Source organism: Salvelinus fontinalis, chromosome 13 (genome assembly GCF_029448725.1).
Source record: "Salvelinus fontinalis isolate EN_2023a chromosome 13, ASM2944872v1, whole genome shotgun sequence".
Lineage (NCBI taxonomy): Eukaryota > Metazoa > Chordata > Actinopteri > Salmoniformes > Salmonidae > Salvelinus > Salvelinus fontinalis.
This window is the reverse complement of record NC_074677.1, coordinates 13,910,467-13,933,574: the sequence shown is the minus strand read 5'-3', so window position 1 is coordinate 13,933,574 and position 23,108 is coordinate 13,910,467. Positions and strand designations below refer to the sequence as shown.

General features: G+C 42.5%; 1 protein-coding gene across 1 annotated transcript in view; it reads left to right on the top strand.

Annotated features, from left to right (window-relative positions):
• The window catches only part of LOC129869118 (rab effector Noc2-like), a 51,688-nt gene that overhangs the window by 16,995 nt on the left and 11,585 nt on the right, over positions 1–23,108 (top strand). The window contains exon 6 of the mRNA XM_055943621.1: positions 19,041–19,212. Coding sequence (XP_055799596.1) covers positions 19,041–19,212 — 172 coding nt within the window. The remainder of the gene's footprint in view (positions 1–19,040; positions 19,213–23,108) is intronic.

Sequence of the window (23,108 nt, the reverse complement as noted above, 5' to 3'; positions counted from 1 at the left end):
TCTACAACCCACACAAGTGGCTCAGGTAGTGCAGTTCATCCAGGATGGCACATCAATGCGAGCTGTGGCAAAAAGGTTTGCTGTGTCTGTCAGCGTAGTGTCCAGAGCATGGAGGCGCTACCAGGAGACAGGCCAGTACATCAGGAGACGTGGAGGATGCCGTAGGAGGGCAACAACCCAGCAGCAGGACCGCTACCTCCGCCTTTGTGCAAGGAGGAGCACTGCCAGAGCCCTGCAAAATGACCTCCAGCAGGCCACAAATGTGCATGTGTCAGCATATGGTCTCACAAGGAGTCTGAGGATCTCATCTCGGTACCTAATGGCAGTCAGGCTACCTCTGGCGAGCACATGGAGGGCTGTGCGGCCCCACTAAGAAATGCCACCCCACACCATGACTGACCCACCGCCAAACCGGCCAAGCTGGAGGATGTTGCAGGCAGCAGAACGTTCTCCACGGCATCTCCAGACTCTGTCACGTCTGTCACATGTGCTCATGTGCTCAGTGTGAACCTGCTTTCATCTGTGAAGAGCACAGGGCGCCAGTGGCGAATTTGCCAATCTTGGTGTTCTCTGGCAAATGCCAAACGTCCTGCACGGTGTTGGGCTGTAAGTACAACCCCCACCTGTGGACGTCGGGCCCTTATACCACCCTCATGGAGTCTGTTTCTGACCGTTTGAGCAGACACATGCACATTTGTGGCCTGCTGGAGGTCATTTTGCAGGGCTCTGGTAGTGCTCCTCCTTGCACAAATGCGGAGGTAGCGGTCCTGCTGCTGGGTTGTTGCCCTCCTACGGCCTCCTCCACGTCTCCTGATGTACTGGCCTGTCTCCTGGTAGCGCCTCCATGCTCTGGACACTATGCTGACAGACAAAGCAAACCTTTTTGCCACAGCTCGCATTGATGTGCCATCCTGGATGAACTGCACTACTTGAGCCACTTGTGTGGGTTGTAGACTCCGTCTCATGCTACCACTAGAGTGAAAGCACCGCCAGCATTCAAAAGTGACCAAAACATCAGCCAGGAAGCATAGGAACTGAGAAGTGGTCTGTGGTCACCACCTGCAGAATCACTCCTGTTTTGGGGGGTGTCTTGCTAATTGCCTATAATTTCCACCTTTTGTCTATTCCATTTGCACAACAGCATGTGAAATTTATTGTCAATCAGTGTTGCTTCCTAAGTGCACAGTTTGATTTCACAGAAGTGTGATTGACTTGGAGTTACATTGTGTTGTTTAAGTGTTCCCTTTATTTTTTTGAGCAGTGTATATACAATGTGAGCAAATGAGGTGAGATAAGGGAGGTAAAGGCAAAAAAAGGCCATGGTGGTGAAGTAAATACAATAGAGCAAGTAAAACACTGGAATGGTAGATTTGCAGTGGAAGAATGTGCAAAGTAAATATATAAATAATGGGGTGGAATGGAGCAAAATAAATAAATAAATAAATTAGGGGGAGAGGTAGTTGTTTGGGCTAAATTATAGATGGGCTATGTACAGGTGCAGTAATCTGTGAGCTGCTCTGACAGCTGGTGCTTAAAGCTAGTGAGGGAGATAAGTGTTTCCAGTTTTTCCAGAGATTTTTGTAGTTCGTTCCAGTCATTGGCAGCAGAGAACTATTAAAGACTCGATTGAAAAAGGATTTGGGGGAGGAACTTGTGGAAGACACCTGGGAATCTGTGCTGCACAGGGTGCATTCGTCCTCTTTTAGCACTAGACACAGCCTCATTCAATTCAAACTGGTTCACTGTATCCACTGGTTCGGGGCCAAACTTGGAAGAATATTCTCTGAATTTGATCCTACTTGTGTCCGATGCAAAACGGATCCAGCCACACTGTTGCATATGTTTTGGGACTGTCACAAACTATTTGGTTTCTGGGAATTAATATTTAAATGTTATAGCTCCGTTTCCCCTTACAGCCCTTTTTGGAGTACTGCCCATAGGTACTCCCCTGTCAAGAATTCAGTCGGACACTTGCTTATACAACTCTTTTAGCTAGATGACTAATACTGCAGAACTGGAAGATGGCAGTTCCCCCATCTTATAAAAAATGGGTGGGAGATGTGTTGTGCTCTCTGAAATGACAGAAAATGTAATTCAACACGTGGGAACTCCAAACTGTTCTATGATGCTTGGGCTCTATTCCGGTCTTACTTTGAACAGTCCATCCTCTGATGGCATTCTTATTAAAACAAAAATAAGTCTGTATTTGACACCCCTGTGACTCACAGGTTGGAGGAGCATTTATTTGGGTTTTTTTGGGGTGAGGGGGACATTGAGGTTGCTCTGCCTATTGATTCTTATTGAATGTGACTTGCGGATGCCTTATTTCTCTTGTCCTGTCAGAGATTAAAATGTGAGCTTGTTTTTCACTATTTTTTATTTTGTTTACGCTTACATTAAAAAAAGCATTGTAAACTTTAATTTTGGTCCAGTGGATGGTCGGTCTGTGGCCATGACTGTCTGAGTGGTTGCATTTCTCCACCTGTATCCCTCGTCTGTTTACAGGAACAGTGGTGAGGTTACCGCTCTGTCCCTCTTAACTACAGTATTCCCTTTAATCTTTGTACCCTTCTGCCCAGTGTGTTTTAACTTGTCTATAGTACCCTATCTTTATAGTTTCTTTTTTTCTACTTGAGTATTTTATTTATATTGTTTGTTGTCTTGTGTGTAAAACTGAAAAAAGAGTGAAAACATTTTTTCTTTTACAGATAAAAAGCTGAAATGTCTTGAGTCAATAAATATTTAACCCCTTTGTTATGGCAAACAAAATACATTCAGGAGTAAACATTTGTTTAACAAGTCACATCATAAGTTGCATGGACTCACTGTGTGCAATTAGTGTTTTAAGATGATTATTGAATGGCAACCTCATCTCTGTACCCCACACATACAATTATCTGTAAGGTCCCTCAGTTAAGCAATCAATTTCAAAAGCCGACTCGATCACAAAGACCAGGGAGGTTTTCCAATGACTCGTAAAGAAAGGCACCTATTGATAGATGGGTAAAAAAAAGCATACATTAAATATCCCTTTGAGCATGGTAAAGTTATTAATTACACTTTGGACGGTGTATCAATACACCCAGTCACTACAAAGATTCAGGCGACTTCCTAATTCAGTTGCCTGAGAAGAAGGAAAACTACTCAGGGATTTCACCATTGGGCCAATGGTGACTTTAAAACAGTTTACAAAGTTTTATTGGCTATTTTATTCCACATTGCTAATCTAAATGACAGAGTGAAAAGAAGGAAGTCTGTACAGAATAAAAACACATCACTCTTCATATTTTCAAGCATGGTGGGAGCTGCATCATGTTATAGGTGTGCTTGTCATCAACAAGGACAAAGGAGTTTTTTTGGGGGGGGATAAAAATAAACCTAATTGAGCTAAGCACAGGCAAAATCCTACAGGAAAACCTGGTGCGGTCTGCTTTCCAACAGACACTGGGTGACAAATTCACCTTTCAACAAGACCGTAACCTAAAACACAAGTCCAAACAGGACCCTGTCTTTCAAAGATAATTTGTAAAAATCCAAATAACTTCACAGATCTTCATTGTAAAGGGTTTAAACACTGTTTCCCATGCTTGTTCAATGAACCATAAACAATTAATGAACATGCAGCTGTGGAACGGTTGTTAAGACACTAACAGCTTACAGACGGTAGGCAATTAAGGTCACAGTTATGAAAACTTAGGACACTAAAGAGGCATTTCTACTGACTCTAAAAAACACTGCTCATCTGCGTGAACGTGCCTTAGGCATACTGCAAGGAGGCATGAGGACTACAGATATGGCCAGGGCAATAAATTGCAATGTGCGTACTGTGAGACGCCTAAGACAGCGCTACAGAGAGACGGGACGGACAGCTGATTGTCCTCGCAGTGGCAGACCACGTGTAAAACCTGCACAGGATCGGTACATCCGAACATCACACCTGCGGGACAGGTACAGGATGGCAACAACAACTGCCCAAGTTACACCAGGAACGCACAATCCCTATCAGTGCTCAGACTGTCCTCAATAGGCTGAGAGAGGCTGGCCTGAGGGCTTGTAGGACTGTTGTAAGGCAGGTCCTCACCAGACATCACCGGCAACAACGCCGCCTATGGGCACAAACCCACCATCGCTGGACCAGACAGGACTGGCAAAAAGTGCTCTTCACTGACGAGTTGCAGTTTTTTCTCACCAGGAGTGATGGTCATTTTCGCGTTTTTCGTCGAAGGAATAAGCGTGACACCGAAGCCTGTACTCTGGAGCAGGGTCGATTTGAAGGGTCCATCATGGTCTGGGGTGGTGTGTCACAGCATCATCGGACTGAGCTTGTCGTCATTGCAGGCAATCTCAACGCTGTGCGTTACAGGGAAGACATCCTCCTTCCTCATGTGGTACCCTTCCTGTAGGCTCATTCTGACATGACCCTCCATCATGACAATGCCACCAGCCATACTGCTCGTTCTGTGCGTGATTTCCTGCAAGACAGAAATGTCAGTGTTCTGCCATGGCCAGCAAAGAACCCGGATCTCAATAACATTGAGGACGTCTGGGACCTGTTGGATCGGAGGGTGAGGACTAGGGCCATTCCCCCCAGAAATGTCTGGGAAGTTGCAGGTGCCTTGGTGGAGGAGTGGGGTAACATCTCACAGCAAGAACTGGCAAATCTGGTGCAGTCCATGAGGAGGAGATGCACTGCAGTACTTCATGCAGCTGGTGGCCACACCAGATACTGACTGTTACTTTTGATTTTGACCCCTCCTTTGTTCAGGGACACATTATTCCATTTTTGTTAGTCACATGTCTGTGGAACTTGTTCAGTTCATGTCTCAGTTGTTGAAACTTGTTAAGTTCATACAAATATTTACACATGTTAAGTACGCTGAAAATAAACGCAGTTGACAGTGAGAGGACGTTTCTTTTTTTGCTGAGTTTAGTTTTAGCAGACTGTGTTTGTCTATTGTAGTGACTTAGATGAAGATCAGATCACATTTTATAAACAATTTATGCAGAAATCCAGGTATTTCCAAAGGGTTCACATACTTTTTCTTGCCACTGTATATTATAGTGATGGGGAAATTGTTAAGCACACAGGTTGTTCTATGGTCCTATTTGGGATGACACACTATTTTTTTCTGACCTCATTGCAACACATCCCGACCTTAACTCTTATCATTTGATACTGGATGGAGATTTCAATTGTGTATTGCATCCAAGTCTAGACAGATCCAGACCGAAGCTTAGCAATGTAATTTCAAAATCAGGCTCAGTAATCAACACATTTCTAGAATCCTATAATTTGTCTGATCCATAGAGGAGGAGGAATCCCACTGCTAAACAGTACTCCTTTTTTTCTCCAGTCCACAACTCATACTCTAGGATTGACTTTTTCCTGCTGGACAATATAATTCTTCCTTTTGTAACTAATCGCCAATATCACAGCATTGTTCTCTCAGACAATAGCCCTGTCCAGCTAGATATCCATTCTCCGGACAGTACTGCGTCACAACGTGCATGGCAACTTGATCCACTACTACTATCATGTAGTGCGTTTAAAAAATACATATCAACTCACATTGATGTCTTTTTACAGATCAACTGCACCCCTGACGTGTCTCACTCTGTGTGGGAGTTGTTAAAAGCCTATCTAAGGGGCCAATTAATTTCATACACAGCGTATGACAACAAACAGCGCACTAAGCGCACTAAACCCTTCGCATCAGATCTATCTCACCTCATTCTAGATGGGGACAACAGGTATCTCTTCTCTGAAACCTGAACTCAAAGAGCGACTGCTACACCAATCGGAATTTGACAATCTTTCCACTAAACAAACATTGCAGCTTCTGTTTAAGTCGAGGCAGATATTTTATGAACATGGAGAGAACTGGCAAGTTATTATCTCACCAGCTTCGACAATCTGCTGCCAGCAGCACCATATCTGAAATCTGTGTTGCAGCTGATTTCACTTCTACCAATCCCAAAGAAATCAACAATCAATTTAAGCAATTCTACTCTGCTCTTTAATCGTCAGAGTCTCTTCCTGACACGTCACGTATGCATGCATTTCTAGATAATCTAGACATCTCGTCTCAATTCAGATGAACAAACCAACACGGATGCCTCAATAAGTGATGATGAAGCTACTCTGGCAATCCAGTCTATGCAAATGTAAAATGGTATAGAATCCTCTTGATCCCCTCTGTCGAAGAAGCTTATACCTTTTTTTATATTTTCAGTGGTATTTTAAACAAACACATCCCCATAAAGAAAATAAGAATTAACTTCTTGTCAATAGGGGGAGCTGTTAGCACTATGTAATCTTGACGTTCCCAAATTAAACTGCCTCGTACTCAATTCTTGCTCGTACAATGTGCATATTATTATTACTATTGGATAGAAAACACTCTCTAGTTTCTAAAACCGTTTGAATTATATCTGTGAGTGAAACAGAACTGGACTTAAAGCAATTTTTCTATGAGGATTTGAAAACGCTGAAATCTGCTCACTGTTCCCAGAACAGTTTATTAATTTGCCTGTCCTCTATTGGTTGAGATGCACTGCATACGCCTTCCCCTGGGTGTCAGCGAATAGAGGGACTTGAAATGGAGTCTCTAGGCAGATCTGAAAGTCTATAAATTGCTTGGAAACGAAGTGTCCTCTCTTTTGACTCTTCGCTCTGACGCAGGGAGGATCATGGCATGTCGTGTTAGAAGCTCCTGTTTTAGCTCCTAGATATATCCGGCTCTGTTTTTATTCGATATAGGTGTTAAAGACATCATAATGTTGTTATTTTAAACCGAGTTATATCAGTTTATGTCAGTATATTGCGATTTTCGGGTATTTCATTTTCTGGCGTTGTAGGAAGTTGGGTATCTCTCTCTCTCATGCTATTGTTTACTGCTAATTGCAACGTGGAAGACGACATTCTCCAACCTAGCAACGATTGTTCTGGAGAAAGGACACCTTGCCCAAGATTCTGATGGAAGCTCAACAAATAGTAAGCAGTCTTTATGCTGTTAATTCGTACTTATTTTGACAAATGTCAAATAATAATTCCACAATGAATTATGGTGCGGTCTCGCTTTAGCGCACGCTGTATGCTTGAAGTAACGTTAATTTTAAAAATGTAACCCAGCGATTGCATTAAAAACAGATTCAGCCCTTGGTTCAACAGGCAGATCCCTCTAGCCATACTCCCAAGTACTTGTATGAGTACCTCTAAACCCTCAGAGGTAGAAATCACACCTGTGGGGAGAGGGGCATTCTTCGTACCAAACCACATGACCTTTGTTTTGGAGGTGTTCAGAACAAGGTTAAGGGTAGAGAAAGCTTGCTGGACACTAAGAACGCTTTGCTGTAGAGCATTTAACACAAAAACAGGGGAGGAGCCAGCTGAGTATAAGACTATCATCTGCATATAAATGGACGAGAGAACTTCCTACTGCCTGAGCTATGTTGTTGATTTAAACTGAGAAGAGCGTGGGGCCTAGGATCAAGCCTTGGGGTACTCCCTTAGTGACAGGCAGTGGCTGAGACAGCAGATTTTCTGACTTTATACACTGCACTCCTTGAGAAAGGTAGTTAGAAAACCAGGGACACCAATACTCCTTAGCCGGGCCCACAACAATGGAATGGTCTCCCGTATCAAAAGCTTTGGCCAAGTCAATAAAAATAGCAGCACAACATTGCTTAGCATCAAGGGCAATAGTGACATCATTGAGGACCTTTAAGGTTGCAGTGACACATCCATAACCTGAGCGGAAACCAGATTGCATACCAGAGAGAATACTATAGACATCAAGAAAGCCAAGTTTTCCACACTTTTGATAAACAGGGCAAAATAGAAATAGGCCTATAACAGTTAGGATCAGCTTGATCTCCCCCTTTAAATAAAGGACGAACCGTGGCTGCCTTCCAAGCAATGGGAACCTCCCCAGAAAGGAGAGACCTTAAAGAAGAAAGGGTCTAAACCATCTGACCCAGATGTTTTTTTGGGGTCAAGTTTCAGGAGCTCCTTTAGAACCTCGCACTCAGTGGACTGCCCGCAGGGAGAAACTTTGTAGCGGGGCAGAGGAAAAAGAGGGAGAAGCATCGGCGATAGTTGCATTAGAAGGGGTGGGAGATGAGGAAATGTTGGACGGGCAAGGAGGTGTAACGGATGTGAAATGCTAGCTAGTTAGCAGTGGTGCGCGCTAATAGCGTTTCAATCGGTTACGTCACTCGCTTTGAGGCCTTGAAGTAGTGGTTCCCCTTGGTCTGCAAGGGCTGCGGCTTTTGTGGAGCGATGGTTAACGACGCTTCGTGGGTGACTGTTGTAGATGTGTGCAAAGGGTCCCTGGTTCGCGCCCGTGTCGGGGCGAGGGGGCGGTCTAAAGTTAAACTGTTACATTGATGCTGTTGACCCGGATCACTGGTTGCTGCGGGAAAAGGAGGAGGTCGAAAGGGGGGTGAGTGTAACGGATGTGAAATGGCTAGCTAGTTAGCAGTGGTGCGCGCTAATAGCGTTTCAATCGGTTACGTCACTCGCTTTGAGGCCTTGAAGTAGTGGTTCCCCTTGCTCTGCAAGGGCCGCGGCTTTTGTGGAGCGATGGGTAACGACGCTTCGTGGGTGACTGTTGTTGATGTGTGCAGAAGGTCCCTGGTTCGCGCGAGGGGACGGTCTAAAGTTATACTGTTACAGAGGCATGGCTGAGTCAAATAGGAATTCGGAATTAATGTGATTAAAGAGCTCAGCCATGTGCTTCTTGTCAGTAACAACCACATCATTAACATTAAGAGACATGGGCAGCTGTGGAGGAGGAGGGTTTATTATCCAAGCCTTTAATCGTTTTCCAGAACTTATTGGGGTTAGACCTACAGAGGGGAAACTGCTCCTTAAAGTAACTAACTTTGGCCTTCCGGATAGTGTGCGTGTGTCGAGCATTTCGCCAAATGCAATTCTTGAGGTGGAGTAACTCTGCTGCCTTGCTATATTGTTGTCTTAGGTCTCTCTTTATGGAGTGTTGTCTTGTCGTGATGTGTGTTTTGTCTTATATTTATATTTTATTTATGTTTGTATTTTTAATCCCCCGTCCCCGCAGGAGGCCTTTTGCCTTTTGGTAGGCCGTCATTGTAAATAAGAATTTGTTCTTAACTGACTTGCCTAGTTAAATAAAGGCTAAATAAAATAAATAAATAAAAAATAATGGCAAAGCTCCTGGGCCTGATGGCTTCCCTATTGAATTTAATAAAGCATATTCCTCTAATCTATCCCCTATCCTCAGCTCAATGTACAATGAAATCCTTTCTAGTCAGAAACTGCCCCAGACGCTTACCCAGGCGACTATTTTGGTTTTGCTTAAAAAGGACAAGAATCTCCTAGACTGTGGCTCATACCACCCTATAAGCCTTTTGTGGTGTGATTATAAAATTCTCACTAAGGTCCTCTCGCGCTGTGTAGAGACAGTAGTACCTAATATAATTAACTCTGACCAAACCGGATTTATCTCAGGTAGGCAATCTTTCTATAATATGAGCCAGCTATTTAATGTTGTCATCTCTCTTGATGCTGAGATGTCTTTTGACCGGGTTGAGTGGGAATATCTATTTACAGAACTAGAGAGATTTGGGTTTGTCCCGCCATTCCTTTCCTGGATTAAGATTTTGTGCTTGTCCCCAGTGGCTTCTGTTCGAACCAACAATGTTACCTCCAGCCACTTCTCTCTCCACAGGGGGGCCAGGCAGGGTTGCTGTTTTCCCCCTTTCCTATTTGATATGGCTATTGAGCCTCTTGCTATGTACTTATTCCAAATTATTCCCATTTTTCTTCCAAAGTCGATGTTCAAACAACTGGACAGCTACATTTCAACTTAATTTGGAATAAGTCATATCCACGAATGAGAAAGGTATATTTAGAGAGACCTAAGCCCGTAGGCGGGCTGGGCCTTCCCAATTTTTTACACTACTATTGGTCAGCAAATATTTCTAAATGTGTTTATTTGGGTTTCTACATTTGAAAATAAGGATGGTCCAACTTGGGCCATCATGGAGTTACAGTCAAGCCTTCCAACTTTTCCTGTCTCGCTCCTTTGCTCCCCACAGCCCATGAACCTTGGCACCCATGTTTTGAATCCCATTGTCAAGAACTCCCTTAAAATCTGGTCCCAATTCCGAAGCAAGCTGCTTTTCTCCATTAACATCTCTTCCCAGCGTCACAGATTGACATGGCATTCCTGTTCTGGTATAGGAATGGTCTGGTGTTTTTTTGTGACCTATTTGTTGATAACACGTTCATTTCATTCGATACTCTGAAGGTTGACCATAATATGCCCAATACGCACTTTTTTAGATATTGTCACTAGGGTCACACCCTAGTCACCCTAGTGGCCTGCTGGAGGTCATTTTGCAGGGCTCTGGCAGTGCTCCTCCTTGCACAAAGGCGGAGGTAGTGGTCCTGCTGCTGGGTTGTTGCCCTCCTACGGCCTCCTCCACGTCTCCTGATGTACTGGCCTGTCTCCTGGTAGTGCCTCCATGCTCTGGACACTACGCTGACAGACACAGCAAACCTTCTTGCCACAGCTCGCATTGATGTGCCATCCTGGATGAGCTGCACTACCTGAGCCACTTGTGTGGGTTGTAGACTCCGTCTCATGCTACCACTAGAGTGAAAGCACCACCAGCATTCAAAAGTGATCAAAACATCAGCCAGGAAGCATAGGAACTGAGAAGTGGTCTGTGGTCACCACCTGCAGAATCACTCCTTTATTGGGGGTGTCTTGCTAATTGCCTATAATTTCCACCTTTTGTCTGTTCCATTTGCACAACAGCATGTGAAATTTATTGTCAATCAGTGTTGCTTCCTAAGTGGACAGTTTGATTTCACAGAAGTGTGATTGACTTGGAGTTACATTGTGTTGTTTAAGTGTTCCCTTTATTTTTTTGAGCAGTATATATATATATATATATATATATAGATAAAACCCTAACTGCACCTTAATGGAAATCTTAGCTAATGTTTTGGGAATGTTCCCGATTTTCTGGGTCTCCTGTGAAAGTAAAATCACATTAAACTGGAGTAAATGTGAAGAAATTTAGACTGTAATCAATGTCAATGATTTACTCTATACTGTGTGACATCTGTTACCACCAATAAGTGGAGTTTGCACCACACTAGTGGAACTTATTTAGACCTCCTGTGCCCCGGCCCATTGGCGGTGTTCCCTGTTCCGGCCGGTCACTCTCCACACATTAGCGCCGGAGTATTAGTGGTTAGTGCCGCTCAACCTCTCCCGGGGCTGACCCTTTTTGTCAGTGTGACACAGTGGATCCGGGTGGCACTAATAGAGTTTTGGCTCGCTGCTACTCCCCAAGCCCACTAACTTTAACTCCCGATCCAGTCGCCAGTCTGACCGGCCATGCACCGCACCCACAGAACTAATTTCACGAAACACTGCCTCTCCCCATGCAAATTAAAGATGTTATCTTATCATACCCACTAATTAAAACGCCTGAAAGGAAATTGTTTGCCGCCATTACCATTTCAATTGGCACGTCCTAAATCTGTCGAATAGTGAAAGGGAAATTAATGCTTGGATAGGCGTCGCGCTATTGAAGCACAATTGGTAATTGGCTAGAGAAGACCTGGATTGTATTGGTAATAGTTTGGTGTTACCTGCATGGATGTTTACCTGATGGTAATTCTCCTTATAAGCTTTCTCAATTTGTTCTTTGATACTCACTGGCAACTGTTGTAGTCTGAGGGGTTTAATAAAAGTAGTGTTATTTTAAAACAGGTGAATGATTTTTGGTAAAGTAAGTTCCTGTCTCTTATGTATGGATACTTTTTCTGTCTTTGGCAGACCTGCCCTGCAATTGATGATAAAATGCACTCAGAGGTTCTCACTGTGTCAGTCTGTCTTCCCAATGAAAAACAAGTCTGGAGGTGGGCTGTACGCTCTAGTAAATTTTCCTCTCACATGTCTCATATTACTGTGGTTACACCTGTGCCAAACCTCAGCAGCCGTCTCCTGTCTCTGTTGTCTAATTTCAAAGATGATGTCTGTACAGCTGTGGGTTTCTCAGCATGGTTTATCAGCGCTGTGCTGCTAACCTACACAGGCAAGTCATTCCTCTTTGAAAAGTGGTTCATATCTTGTTTGTACTGTGGTCTTTCCCCGTTCTAAGGCAGATTGTGTCTTAACTGAACTAACTATATGAAATGTATAAAGGTTTTTGAGACCAGAAAAAATAGTGAAGCTAGTCAGACTGATGAAAATTGTAAACATTAACATATTTTCAATTATATGCATATCTTTATTTCTTCACACTCCACATAGAAGTTGCCATTAAGTCAGGGATGGGCAACTTTGAAGGGAGTGGGGGCCACAAACAATCTGAAATCATGAGGGGCCGCAGTTGCCCGCAGGTCTGCGTACCCACATCCCCCCCATTCACACAAATCGAGCAAAACATTTTAGTGGCCCCCTTCTTGACAGCGGAGAGACATCTGCAATTCTACACATATTTCCATCGGGTGGAGAGAAATGTTTGCATGTTTTTAACATGATAAGAAGTTTAGATTGTTAAGTTAGCTGGCTGCTAAACTATCAAAAATGATCAGTGACTGACATAACAAGAGAAAAACTGCTGATGCACAATCAAATTTCAAAATTGCACCTTGTGTATACTACTATTCTAACTCGAAACAGTAACTTGAGACCCCGACTGAGTTTTTTTTGTTGGGGGGGGGGGGGTGGGGGATTGATCCGAGGGCCTACAAAATGTGGGCCACCGGTTCCCCATTCCTGCATTAAGCAATGTGTTTTTTTCCTGCCTGGTGAAAGATGACATTACTTCTTACTTCTATGACAAATCCTTAGTGTAGTTGACTGACATATTGTCAATACAGCGTTCTTGCGCATGTTACATGTTGAATTGATGAGGCAAACAATGGGCAAACCCACTGACATGAGTCTCTCATCCAATATGTTTATCTTGAATTGAAAAGCAGGAGCTAATGACATTGCACTTTGATTGTTTGTCAAGGAAATTAAGTTTGTTTTCTGGACTCTAGTTGCTTTTACTCTGTAAATCCTCGGCTTTATAACAGAGGATTTGCATATTTTTGTTGGGGAGGATGCTAGATTATACATTTTAACAAAACAGTCTGCTTGTAATCCTATTATAGCCAAATACTCATCTTCGCAGTATCATTGTAAGTTCCACCTTGCATCACTCTTTATTGTGATCTGCAGCAAAAGATTACTAAGAAAAGAATAACATGAATTTCATACATTTGGTTGTGGTCTCCAGGGGTGATTTCTGCTATGTATGTTGTTCTTTAATAAAGTAGATACTGCATGTACACCCAGAGGAACTCATCAAACAGTCTTTAAGCAGTCATTTCAAGAACAAAAAGAAGCTGTGCTACATAACTCCCATCACAGACATCAATCCTGTGGCTTTGGCGGAGCACAGTCGCTAACAGCACACTTGCTACATGTTCAACCACGAATGTAGGGTGGACCTGTTCTGTACTTGTTAACCCAGATTTAAAGCCCCCTCAACATGGCAGCTAAGATAATGAAGGCCCATTATTATCGGACCTGACGTGGAGAAAGTTGCCTTACCACCATCTCCCCTCTTTATGTTGTCCTTGACGTGACAGTTGTGATTCCCCAGTAGAACATGCTCTTCCTTTACCGAAATGACTAATACTGGGGTTAAATAATGAAAGAAATTGCGTCTGGCAGCTTTTACCTTTTTTGTTATTTCTCCCCTCCCATGATAAATAATTGAATGTAAAGAGGTCAATGCAATACATGTCTGTCACGTCTGTCGTAAAGACAGGTTATGAGAGTGCCTGTCATCCCTTTTCACCCGGTGGATTTGTCCATTTAAATTTGACACGGTTCTATTGGTTTTGTTCTCTGGCGTGTTCGTTTTGTAGGAAGGCTGATGTATATATGGTCGTTTTCATATGGTAGCTTTCATACAGTGACTTCTTACTGGCCATAGAGATGTCCGTGCTTCTCTTAATGTTACCACATCAGTCCATTGTGTATGGTTCAGTCTATTTGTTTTCCTCATTCAATTTCAACTGTCAGTCCCAAGGGAAGGGATGTCATTTACAGTCAAGGAGAGATGAATTTGAGAGAAGCAATTGATAATTTCTCAGCTTTGACACCCAGGATAATATTAGAGTTGCTGTGATCTACACTGAAACCGGTGTGTCAACTGAGCTGGTTGCGTTCCAACTGGCAAAAATCAATATTTTAGATGGCACCTTCCAATAGGCCCTAAACGGGTGATTTACCTCATTAAAACATGGTGAGGTATGGATTTTTATCACCAAACCCTGATAGAGGATGATTAGGGATAATTGAAGGCAATCAGAAGCCTTTGAACATCAGCTAACCTCTGAGTTCCTGAGGAGACCTTTTCGTTAAGAAACACTTAAACGCAGAGAAAAGGTCTGCCTGTTTTGATTGGCCAGAGAAATGCCTGTGGACTTATTGAGGTAGGCTAACGAGAGCGAGATGACTTACTAAAACTGACCTAAAGGCTTTGATGCTTAAGTTCATCAGCAGAGGGTCCTGAAGGGAATATCCTGCCTTCATTAATGACAGACCTTTCAAATCAAAACCAAATCAAACTTTATTTGTCACATGCGCCGAATACAACGTGAAGACCTTACCGTGAAATGCTTACTTAGGGGCAGTATTGAGTAGTTTCTATGAAAGGTGCACAGAGGTGCCCATAGTAAACTGCCTGCTCCTCAATTCCAGTTGCTAATATATGCATATTATTATTCGTATTGGATAGAAAACACTCTGAAGTTTCTAAAACTGTTTGAATGATGTCTGTGAGTATAACAGAACTCATATGGCAGGCAAAAACCAGAGAAAAAATCCAAACAGGAAGTGGGAATTCTGAGGTTGGTAGATTTTCAACACAGCCCCTATTGAACAAACAGTGGGATGTGGAGGAGTTTGCACTTCCTCCAGCTTCCACTAGATGTCAACAGTCTGTAGAACCTTGTCTGATGTCTCTACTGTGAAGTGGGGCCGAAGGAGACAGGAACTAGTCAGGTCTACCATGACCTGGCCATGCTCTGACCATGCGCGTTCACATGAGAGGGAGCTCTGTTCCATCGCATATCTGAAGTCAATGTAATTCTCCGGTTGGAACGTTACTGAAGATTTATGTTAAAAACATTCTAAAGATTGATTCAATACATCGTTTGACATGTTTCTACTGACTGTTACGGAACTTTTTGACATTTCGTCAGCTTTTAGTGAACGCGCTTTCTGACTTTGGTTTTGTTTACCAAACACGCTAACAAAAATAGCTATTTGGACATAAATGATGGACATTACCGAACAAAACAAACATTTCTGTGGAAGTGGGAGTCCTGGGAGTGCATTCCGACGAAGATCCACAAAGGTAAGTGAAGATTTATGATGCTTTTTATGAGTTTTGTTGACTGCACAATTTGACGGGTAACTGTATGGCTTCCTTTTGTGGCTGAACGCTGTTCTCAGATTATTGAATATTGTGCTTTTGCCGTAAAGCTTTTTGAAATCTGACACAGCGGTTGCATTAAGAACAAGTGTATCTTTAATTCTATGTAAAACATGTATCTTTCATTAAAGTTTATGATGAGTATTTATGTTATTTGACATGGCTCTCTGCAATTTCTCTGGATATTTTGGAGGCATTTCTGAACATGGCGCCAATGTAAACTGAGGTTTTTGGATATAAATATGAACTTAATCGAACAAGACATATATGTATTGTGTAACATGAAGTCCTATGAGTGTCATCTGATGATGATCATCAAAGGTTAGTGATTCATTTTATCTCTATTTCTGCTTTTTGTGACTCCTGTCTTTGGCTGGAAAAATGACTGTGTTTTTCTGTGATTTTGCGGTGACCTAACATAATCGTTTGTGGTGCTTTCGCTGAAAAGCCTATTTGAAATCGGACACTTTGGTGGGATTAACAACAAGATTACCTTTAAAAGGGTATAAGATACATGTATGTTTGAGGAATTTTAATTATGAGATTTCTGTTGTTTGAATTTGGCGCCCTGCACTTTCACTGGTTGTTGTCATATCATCCCGTTAACGGGATTGCAGTCATAAGAAGCAACAAAGCAGTTCAAGAAAGAGTTAAGAAAATATTTACCAAATAAACTAAATAAAAAAACTATAAAGTAACACAATAAAATAACAATAACGAGACTACATACAGGTCGTACCGGTACCGAGTCAATGTGCAGGTTAGTCAAGGTAATTTATACATGTACGTAGGGGTGCAGTGACTATGCATAGATAATAAACGTAGCAGCAGTGTTAACAAATGAATGGGGGGGGGTCAATGTAAATAGTCCGGTGGCCATTTTACTAATTGCTCAGCAGGCTTATGGCTTGGGGGTAGAAGCTGTTAAGGAGCCTTTTGGTCCTAGACTTGGCACTCCGGTACTGCTTGCCGTGCGGTAGCAGAAAAAACAGTCTATGACTTGGGTGACTGGGGTCTTTGACAGTTTTTTGGGCTTTCCTCTGACACAGCCTTGTATATATGTCCTGGATGGCAGGAAGCTTGGCCCCAGTAATGTACAGGGCCGTACGCACTACTCTCTGTAGTGTGTTATGGTCGGATGCCGAGCATTTTCCATATCAGGCGGTGCAACAAGTCAGGATGCTCTCGATGGTGCAGCTGACCTCCTCCCTATAGGCGTTCTCATCGCTCCAGACCGAGCATCAGCTGGTCTGGACGACTGTGTGACAACGCTCTCGGTAGCCGATGTGAGCAAGACCTTTAAACAGGTCAACCTTCACAAAGCAGCGGGGCAAGATGGATTACCAGGACGTGTACTCAAAGCATGCGCTGACCAACTGGCAAGTGTCTTCACTGACATTTTCAACCTCTCCCTGACCAAGTCTGTAATACCGACATGTTTCAAGCAGACCACCATAGTCCCAGTGGTGCCCAAGGAAGCGAAGGTAACCTGCCTAAGGTAACCTGCCACGTCTGTAGCCATGAAGTACTTTGACTGGCTGGTCATGGCTCACATCAACACCATTATCCCAGAAACCCTAGACCCACTCCAATTTGCATACCGCCCCAACAGATCCACAGATGATACAATCTCTATTGCACTTCACACTGCCCTTTTCCACCTGGACAAAAAGAGCACCCATGTGAGAATGCTATTAATTGACAACAGCTCAGCGTTCAACACCATAGTGCTTTCAAAGCTCATCAATAAGCTAAGGACCCTGGACCTAAACACCTCCCTCTGCAACTGGATCCTGGACTTCCTGATGGGACAAAACCTGTTCTCTGAAAAACCAAAATCTCTGAAAAGATTTGGCATGGGTCCTCAGATCCTCAAATGGTTCTACAGCTGCACCATCGAGAGCATCCTGACTGGTTGCATCACTGCATTGTATGCCAACTGCTCGGCCTCCGACCGCAAGGCACTACAGAGGGTAGTGCGAACGGCCCAGTACATCACTGGAGCCAAGCTCCCTGCCATCCAGGACCTTTATACCAGGCGGTGTCAGAGGAAGTAAAAAAAAGTCCCTAAAAATTGTCAGACTCCAGCCACCGTAGTCATACTGTTCTCTCTGCTACCGCACGGCAAACAGTACCAGAGCGCCAAGTGTAGGTCCAAGAGGCTTCTAAACAGCTTCTACCCACAAGCATTAAGATTCCTGAACACCTAATCAAATGGCTACCCAGACTATTTGCATTGTCCCCCCTTTGACACCGCTGCTACTCTCTGTTGTTATCATCTATGCATAGTCACTTTAATAACTCTACCCACATGTACATATTGCCTCAACTAACTGGTGCCCCCACACATTGACTCTGTACCGGTACCCCCCTGTATATAGTCTCACTATTGTTATTTTACTGCTGCTCTTTAATTACTTGTTACTTTTATTTCTTATTCTCATCCGTATTTTTTATTTTTCTATATATATTTTTTTAACTGCATTGATGGTTAGGGGCTCTTAAGTATGCATTTCACTGAAAGGTCTACTACACCTGTTGTATTCGGCGCATGTGACTAATACTATTTTATTTTATTTGAAATAGAAGTACAGGGTTCAAAGAAATACAGTTGAACCCTTATTTACTAGAAAACAGCTCTCTAACCTTTCATTTGAGCTCCATGGTCATCCAAGAATTTTAATTAATGTGGAGCTTGAACAGTACCTGTCATTCATCACCATTGGCCATGGTTACCATGCAATTGCATCATTTATTTCAGAAACTGACTTGATAGTTTGAGTAAAAAATTATATTCTTGATTACTGACTATAGGTTATAAGGAAAAAAGGCATTTGTTTTCAATTCAGTACAGTGTACTTGAGTTGTACATACATTTCCCCCAAAGTGGAAGCCGGAATGAGAACATCATTTTTAGAATGCCTACTTCTTCTTGCTGATTTTCAGGGGGTTTCGGGGAGCTTACTTGCTGATGCAAATGTGAAAATGTTGCCTTCCTGATAAAATGTGATAATGCAGTAGGCCAGCAGAGATGAGGAAAGTGTTTCCGGCTGGGAGGTGGCACTTGCCAACTCTGGAGCAGCTGCTATCGGCCCTGACATTTTAGTGCCTGCTGTCCATTAGTGGCACATGGCTTGCCCACAGCATTGAACGGTGGTGAGCCTAGCGCCCACCACCAGTTTGTTAGCATGCTTATGTCAGGAGACTGTCAGTGCTTCTTCAGACAGGACTGTTGTGGCCTATGGGACCTCAGACATTGCTTTTAGACCAATCTGTGTTTTTGAAATTATAGTTATTTTCCTTTTGGGTATGCATGGAAAGGCTGTCATTTTTTATGTTTAATATACTGTATGCAAATTGCACATTTTCAATGTTTGTTCTGATGTGAGGTTGTGCCTAGCAATTTGTAAACCAGGGCCACGTTCGGGTTTCCAGGAAACTGGAGAAAACTTATGAAAACTGAAAAAGTACTACTTGAACTAGTAGGAACTCATACATTTGTCCTCAAAACTGACGACAACCCTTCTGTATGTGTTATCCAGGTGTGGAAGCGCTCTGGAGCCTGGTTCTACAAGTTCATGCCCAAGTACGTGTACCCTGGGAAGGAGGGGCCGAGTGGTGCTCCTCTGGGACTGCGAGGAGCCAATGGAGGAGGGCAGAAGATGGCCAGGAGTTCCACTGTCAGCCGCACCTACACATGGGCACACAGCAAAGGTCAGTCAGTCACTCCCCATGTCCACTGTAATGCAGTTATTCCTTATTTGGAATAGTTTAAAATGGGTACATTTGGGGTCCTGTTACGGCTTCTTTTGAGACATTCTTGAACTGAAAAAAAACATCAGTTCTTTATAAGACAGAAATTCATCATGATTTCAGTTTGTTCTTGTAAAGTTACAAAACAGTGACATAGAGATGACCTTAGATTTTAGAATACTTTTTAAGTCCATGTTTGATTGGGATGAAGCTTCACTGGGCGTGTCCGAAAACTCATACTATTAGTAAGCTTTTTGGGTAGTAAAGAAAAGAGTATAATAGTATGTGAAATTGTTACAAATTAGTACATTAAATGCCAGGATGTCATATTTATTTACGTTTTTCATTTAGCATGAATTCGCTGCACACTATTGAGGAAAATAGTAGTATTTTCCGACGCACGTGATTGACAAAAGCTGATAATTGGATAAAGGGGATGGGCTGTGCTTTAATGAATGAATGGTGTGGAACAACCAAATTGCACTTAAGAAAACGCCTTCTTTGCATGGATTAGCTTAGTATGTTGTTTTGTTGCTTACATACATTTTTACTGAATAATATGTTCTAAATAGTGTGTAGTATGGTTAGTACATAGTATACACTGAGTGTACAAAACAGTGTTCTTTCCATGACACACTGACGAGCTGAATCCAGCTGAAAGCTATGATCCCTTATTGATGTCATTTGTTAAATCCACTTCAATCAGTGTCGATAAAGTAGAGGAGACAGTTTAAAGAATGATTTTTAAGCCTTGAAACAATTGAGACATGGATTGTGTGTGTGCCATTCGTATGTTCCAGACGCACCAGTTTGAGTGTGTCAAGAACTGCAATGCTGCTGGGTTTCCCGTGCGTATCAAGAATGGTTCACCACCCAATGGACATCTAGTCAACTCCTCATTTTGTTGTTTTGCTCTCACAGTTTTAGAGAAGCAAGGTTAAGAAATGTTTGTTCTGATATGTGTGGGCTGCTTCAGATCCAATATCTTCTCCCTACAACGGAAGGTGAATCCAGATCTTTGTTGCCATTTATCTTCAGTTGTCAAATCTGATAACATGACAATGGTAACAGGGAGATGCATCATCGTCACTGTCTATTGTCTCTGTGGAGCTACAGTATAACACATTCTATATATTATCTGCAGTTGTGCTTTGGATGCACCTTACAATCACTATAGCATTTTGATTAAAAGGTGGACACTGTTACTCTCACAGCTTTATAACCAACAAGGTCAAAAGTATCATCGCCTTAGAATGCAAGTCTCCCTTTCTAAAGGCCTTATCTATTTTCTCTGTGGAGTTTCTCAGGGCCAAGCTCCTCATCTCTGATGTTGAATGGCTAGCTGGGGGCCTCTGAGCTCCATTATGCCACATATTTGCAATGAGTCACCTGCGGAATGAACAAACAGCCTTTGATGCAAGGCCACAGATGTGTTTCTGACCGTCCTCCTAAGCTATTCTAAAAGTGTTTGTTGCTGCATTTTCCTCAATAGATATGTGAGCGTCTCCTCTGTTTATTCTCTATCACAAGGCCTGCTTTCTGACATTGAATTCATGTTCTCAAACCTTTGCATACATGTATGTTAATTGGCCCCAAATTGAAAGTGAGGTGACGCCCCTCAGACCACCTCTTAAACTGCATCATATTTATGACCGCATCTTGAAAGAGAAAGAAACCCCACTGCATTATTTCCAGGACTTGTCCATTAATAAAGATCAAATTGATGTCAAATACTACCTGAAATATCGAGCAGCTGGTTGCAATTTGCTTAACTCTATTAAAAAGAGCGAGCACAAAAGAACGATTTATGCTAAATAAATTGGGTGTAACACAGATAAAAACCCAACGATCTGTTATTCTTGATTCAATGAAGTAGTTCAGTGTGTGTTGTACATGTGTGCTGCATAGCACACTCACTGTACCTTGTGTGTTTGTGCATATCCTGTATAGTTCAATACACATGAACTGTGTGTGCGTGTGCATGTGTGTTTTTTTATGTATACGGTAGGTCACTACACATCTGCCTGTCAGGGTGTAGACCTGTGGGATTTTTAAGGGGATTTCTATAAAGTCTCCCTTCATGGGGCTGAGAAAAAAAAATGTTTTAAAGCTACTTTCCTACTATTCTACACATTTTACCGTTTCAAAGATAGTTCCCTGCAATTTTACACATTTTGCCATAGCATAATAACACAGCATAAGCTATCTGAGTGACTCAAACATTATAACAAAATCATTGAGGGCCCCATGCCAAAACATTTTGGGAATTTTAGGTTCTGTGACTGTCTAGTTTTTTTATTGTTGTTTGTTAGTTCTGAATGATGATCTTATTTAAACATACAGTATCTATAGTTCTGTTATCTTTTCAACATACTTTATATATGTTTTTTGTTGTTTTAAGTTACCACTGCCAACATTTTACCATCATGAAAATGTTAATCATATCTTTTAAAAATACATTTCTTGGAGTGGCGGCAACGATTTAGCACCAGCGGCTTGCCACTGCTAAATTAATATAGGGGAAACACTGTAATATAATCATTACAGTTGTAACGGCTGTCTAATGCCTCCTCCTCGGATGAGGAGAAGGAGTAAGGGTCGGACCAAAATGCAGCGTTGTATGTAGACATAATGAATTTAATAAATAAAAGACGAACACGAAGAACACTTGGATAACTACAAAACAATTAACGATGTGAATAAACCTGAACTAGAGAACGTAACGCACTAACAGGAACAAACACATACACGAACGAAAACGAAACAGTCCCGTGTGGTGCGACATACACAGACACAGGAACAATCACCCACAAACAAACAGTGTGAACAACCTACCTTAATATGGTTCTCAATCAGAGGAAACGTAAAACACCTGTCCCTGATTGAGAACCATATCAGGCTAATAGACAATGAACCTAAACATAGAAACACATAACATAGAATGCCCACCCCAACTCACGCCCTGACCATACTTAACAAATACAAAAACAAGGAAAACAGGTCAGGAACGTGACAACAATATGAATCATACACCAAGTACATTCATATTTGAGACTGTATTAACATACTGTCTACTGTTATTTCACATTACAGACAAACTAGGTTCCCAAACAGTCATCTTTTCATCAGCATTTCAGAAGACACTACACACGCACACATTACATAGCATTACACATTTCACATTACATCATATAGCATGAGCTATGGGCTTATCACATTTGGGCCCGCTTCACATGTGCTTTCCAATAGTCCAGGGGGAGTCATGGTCAGCCATTGTGGTCCCAGCGAAAAGCACGGGTGGGATCAGATGGTGCCGGCAGTTCCGGCTGTGACCTGTGTGCACCGTGGCCCACCGCCTCGGTGCAGGTGAGCGGATACAGAGCTGCAGAGGCAGGGGAGGGCTCACCTCGAAACAATCTGGACACAGACTCCAGAAGGTGTAAAAGCTGAGTATAGTTTTTAGGAGCTAAGAAAGCACGCAACGTGACACCACACTGCGTCAGTGGAAAGTACAAGGGGACTCTGCAGGGTTGTAGTACTGTAAGTGCGACATTTTTGTATCGCAAAATAATTGTGCAAAGAGCAACAACTTTTACTTTATATTATTTATTACAAAAAACACAAGGAAGGGGTAACATTAAAGTATTAGAACATGAAGGACAAACAATACAGCATCAAGAGCAAAAAATTACTGTAAACCTCATTCTGGCAGCATGATTTGATTTGAGTGATTGGAGTGACGCATCTTACTCTTATGAACTATAAAGTCACAAATAAGATTTTTGAACCACATGGATTTTTTGGGTTGGGATTGATGGGCTTTTGTGATTCAGTCTTCCCACATCCATAGTAGTGAT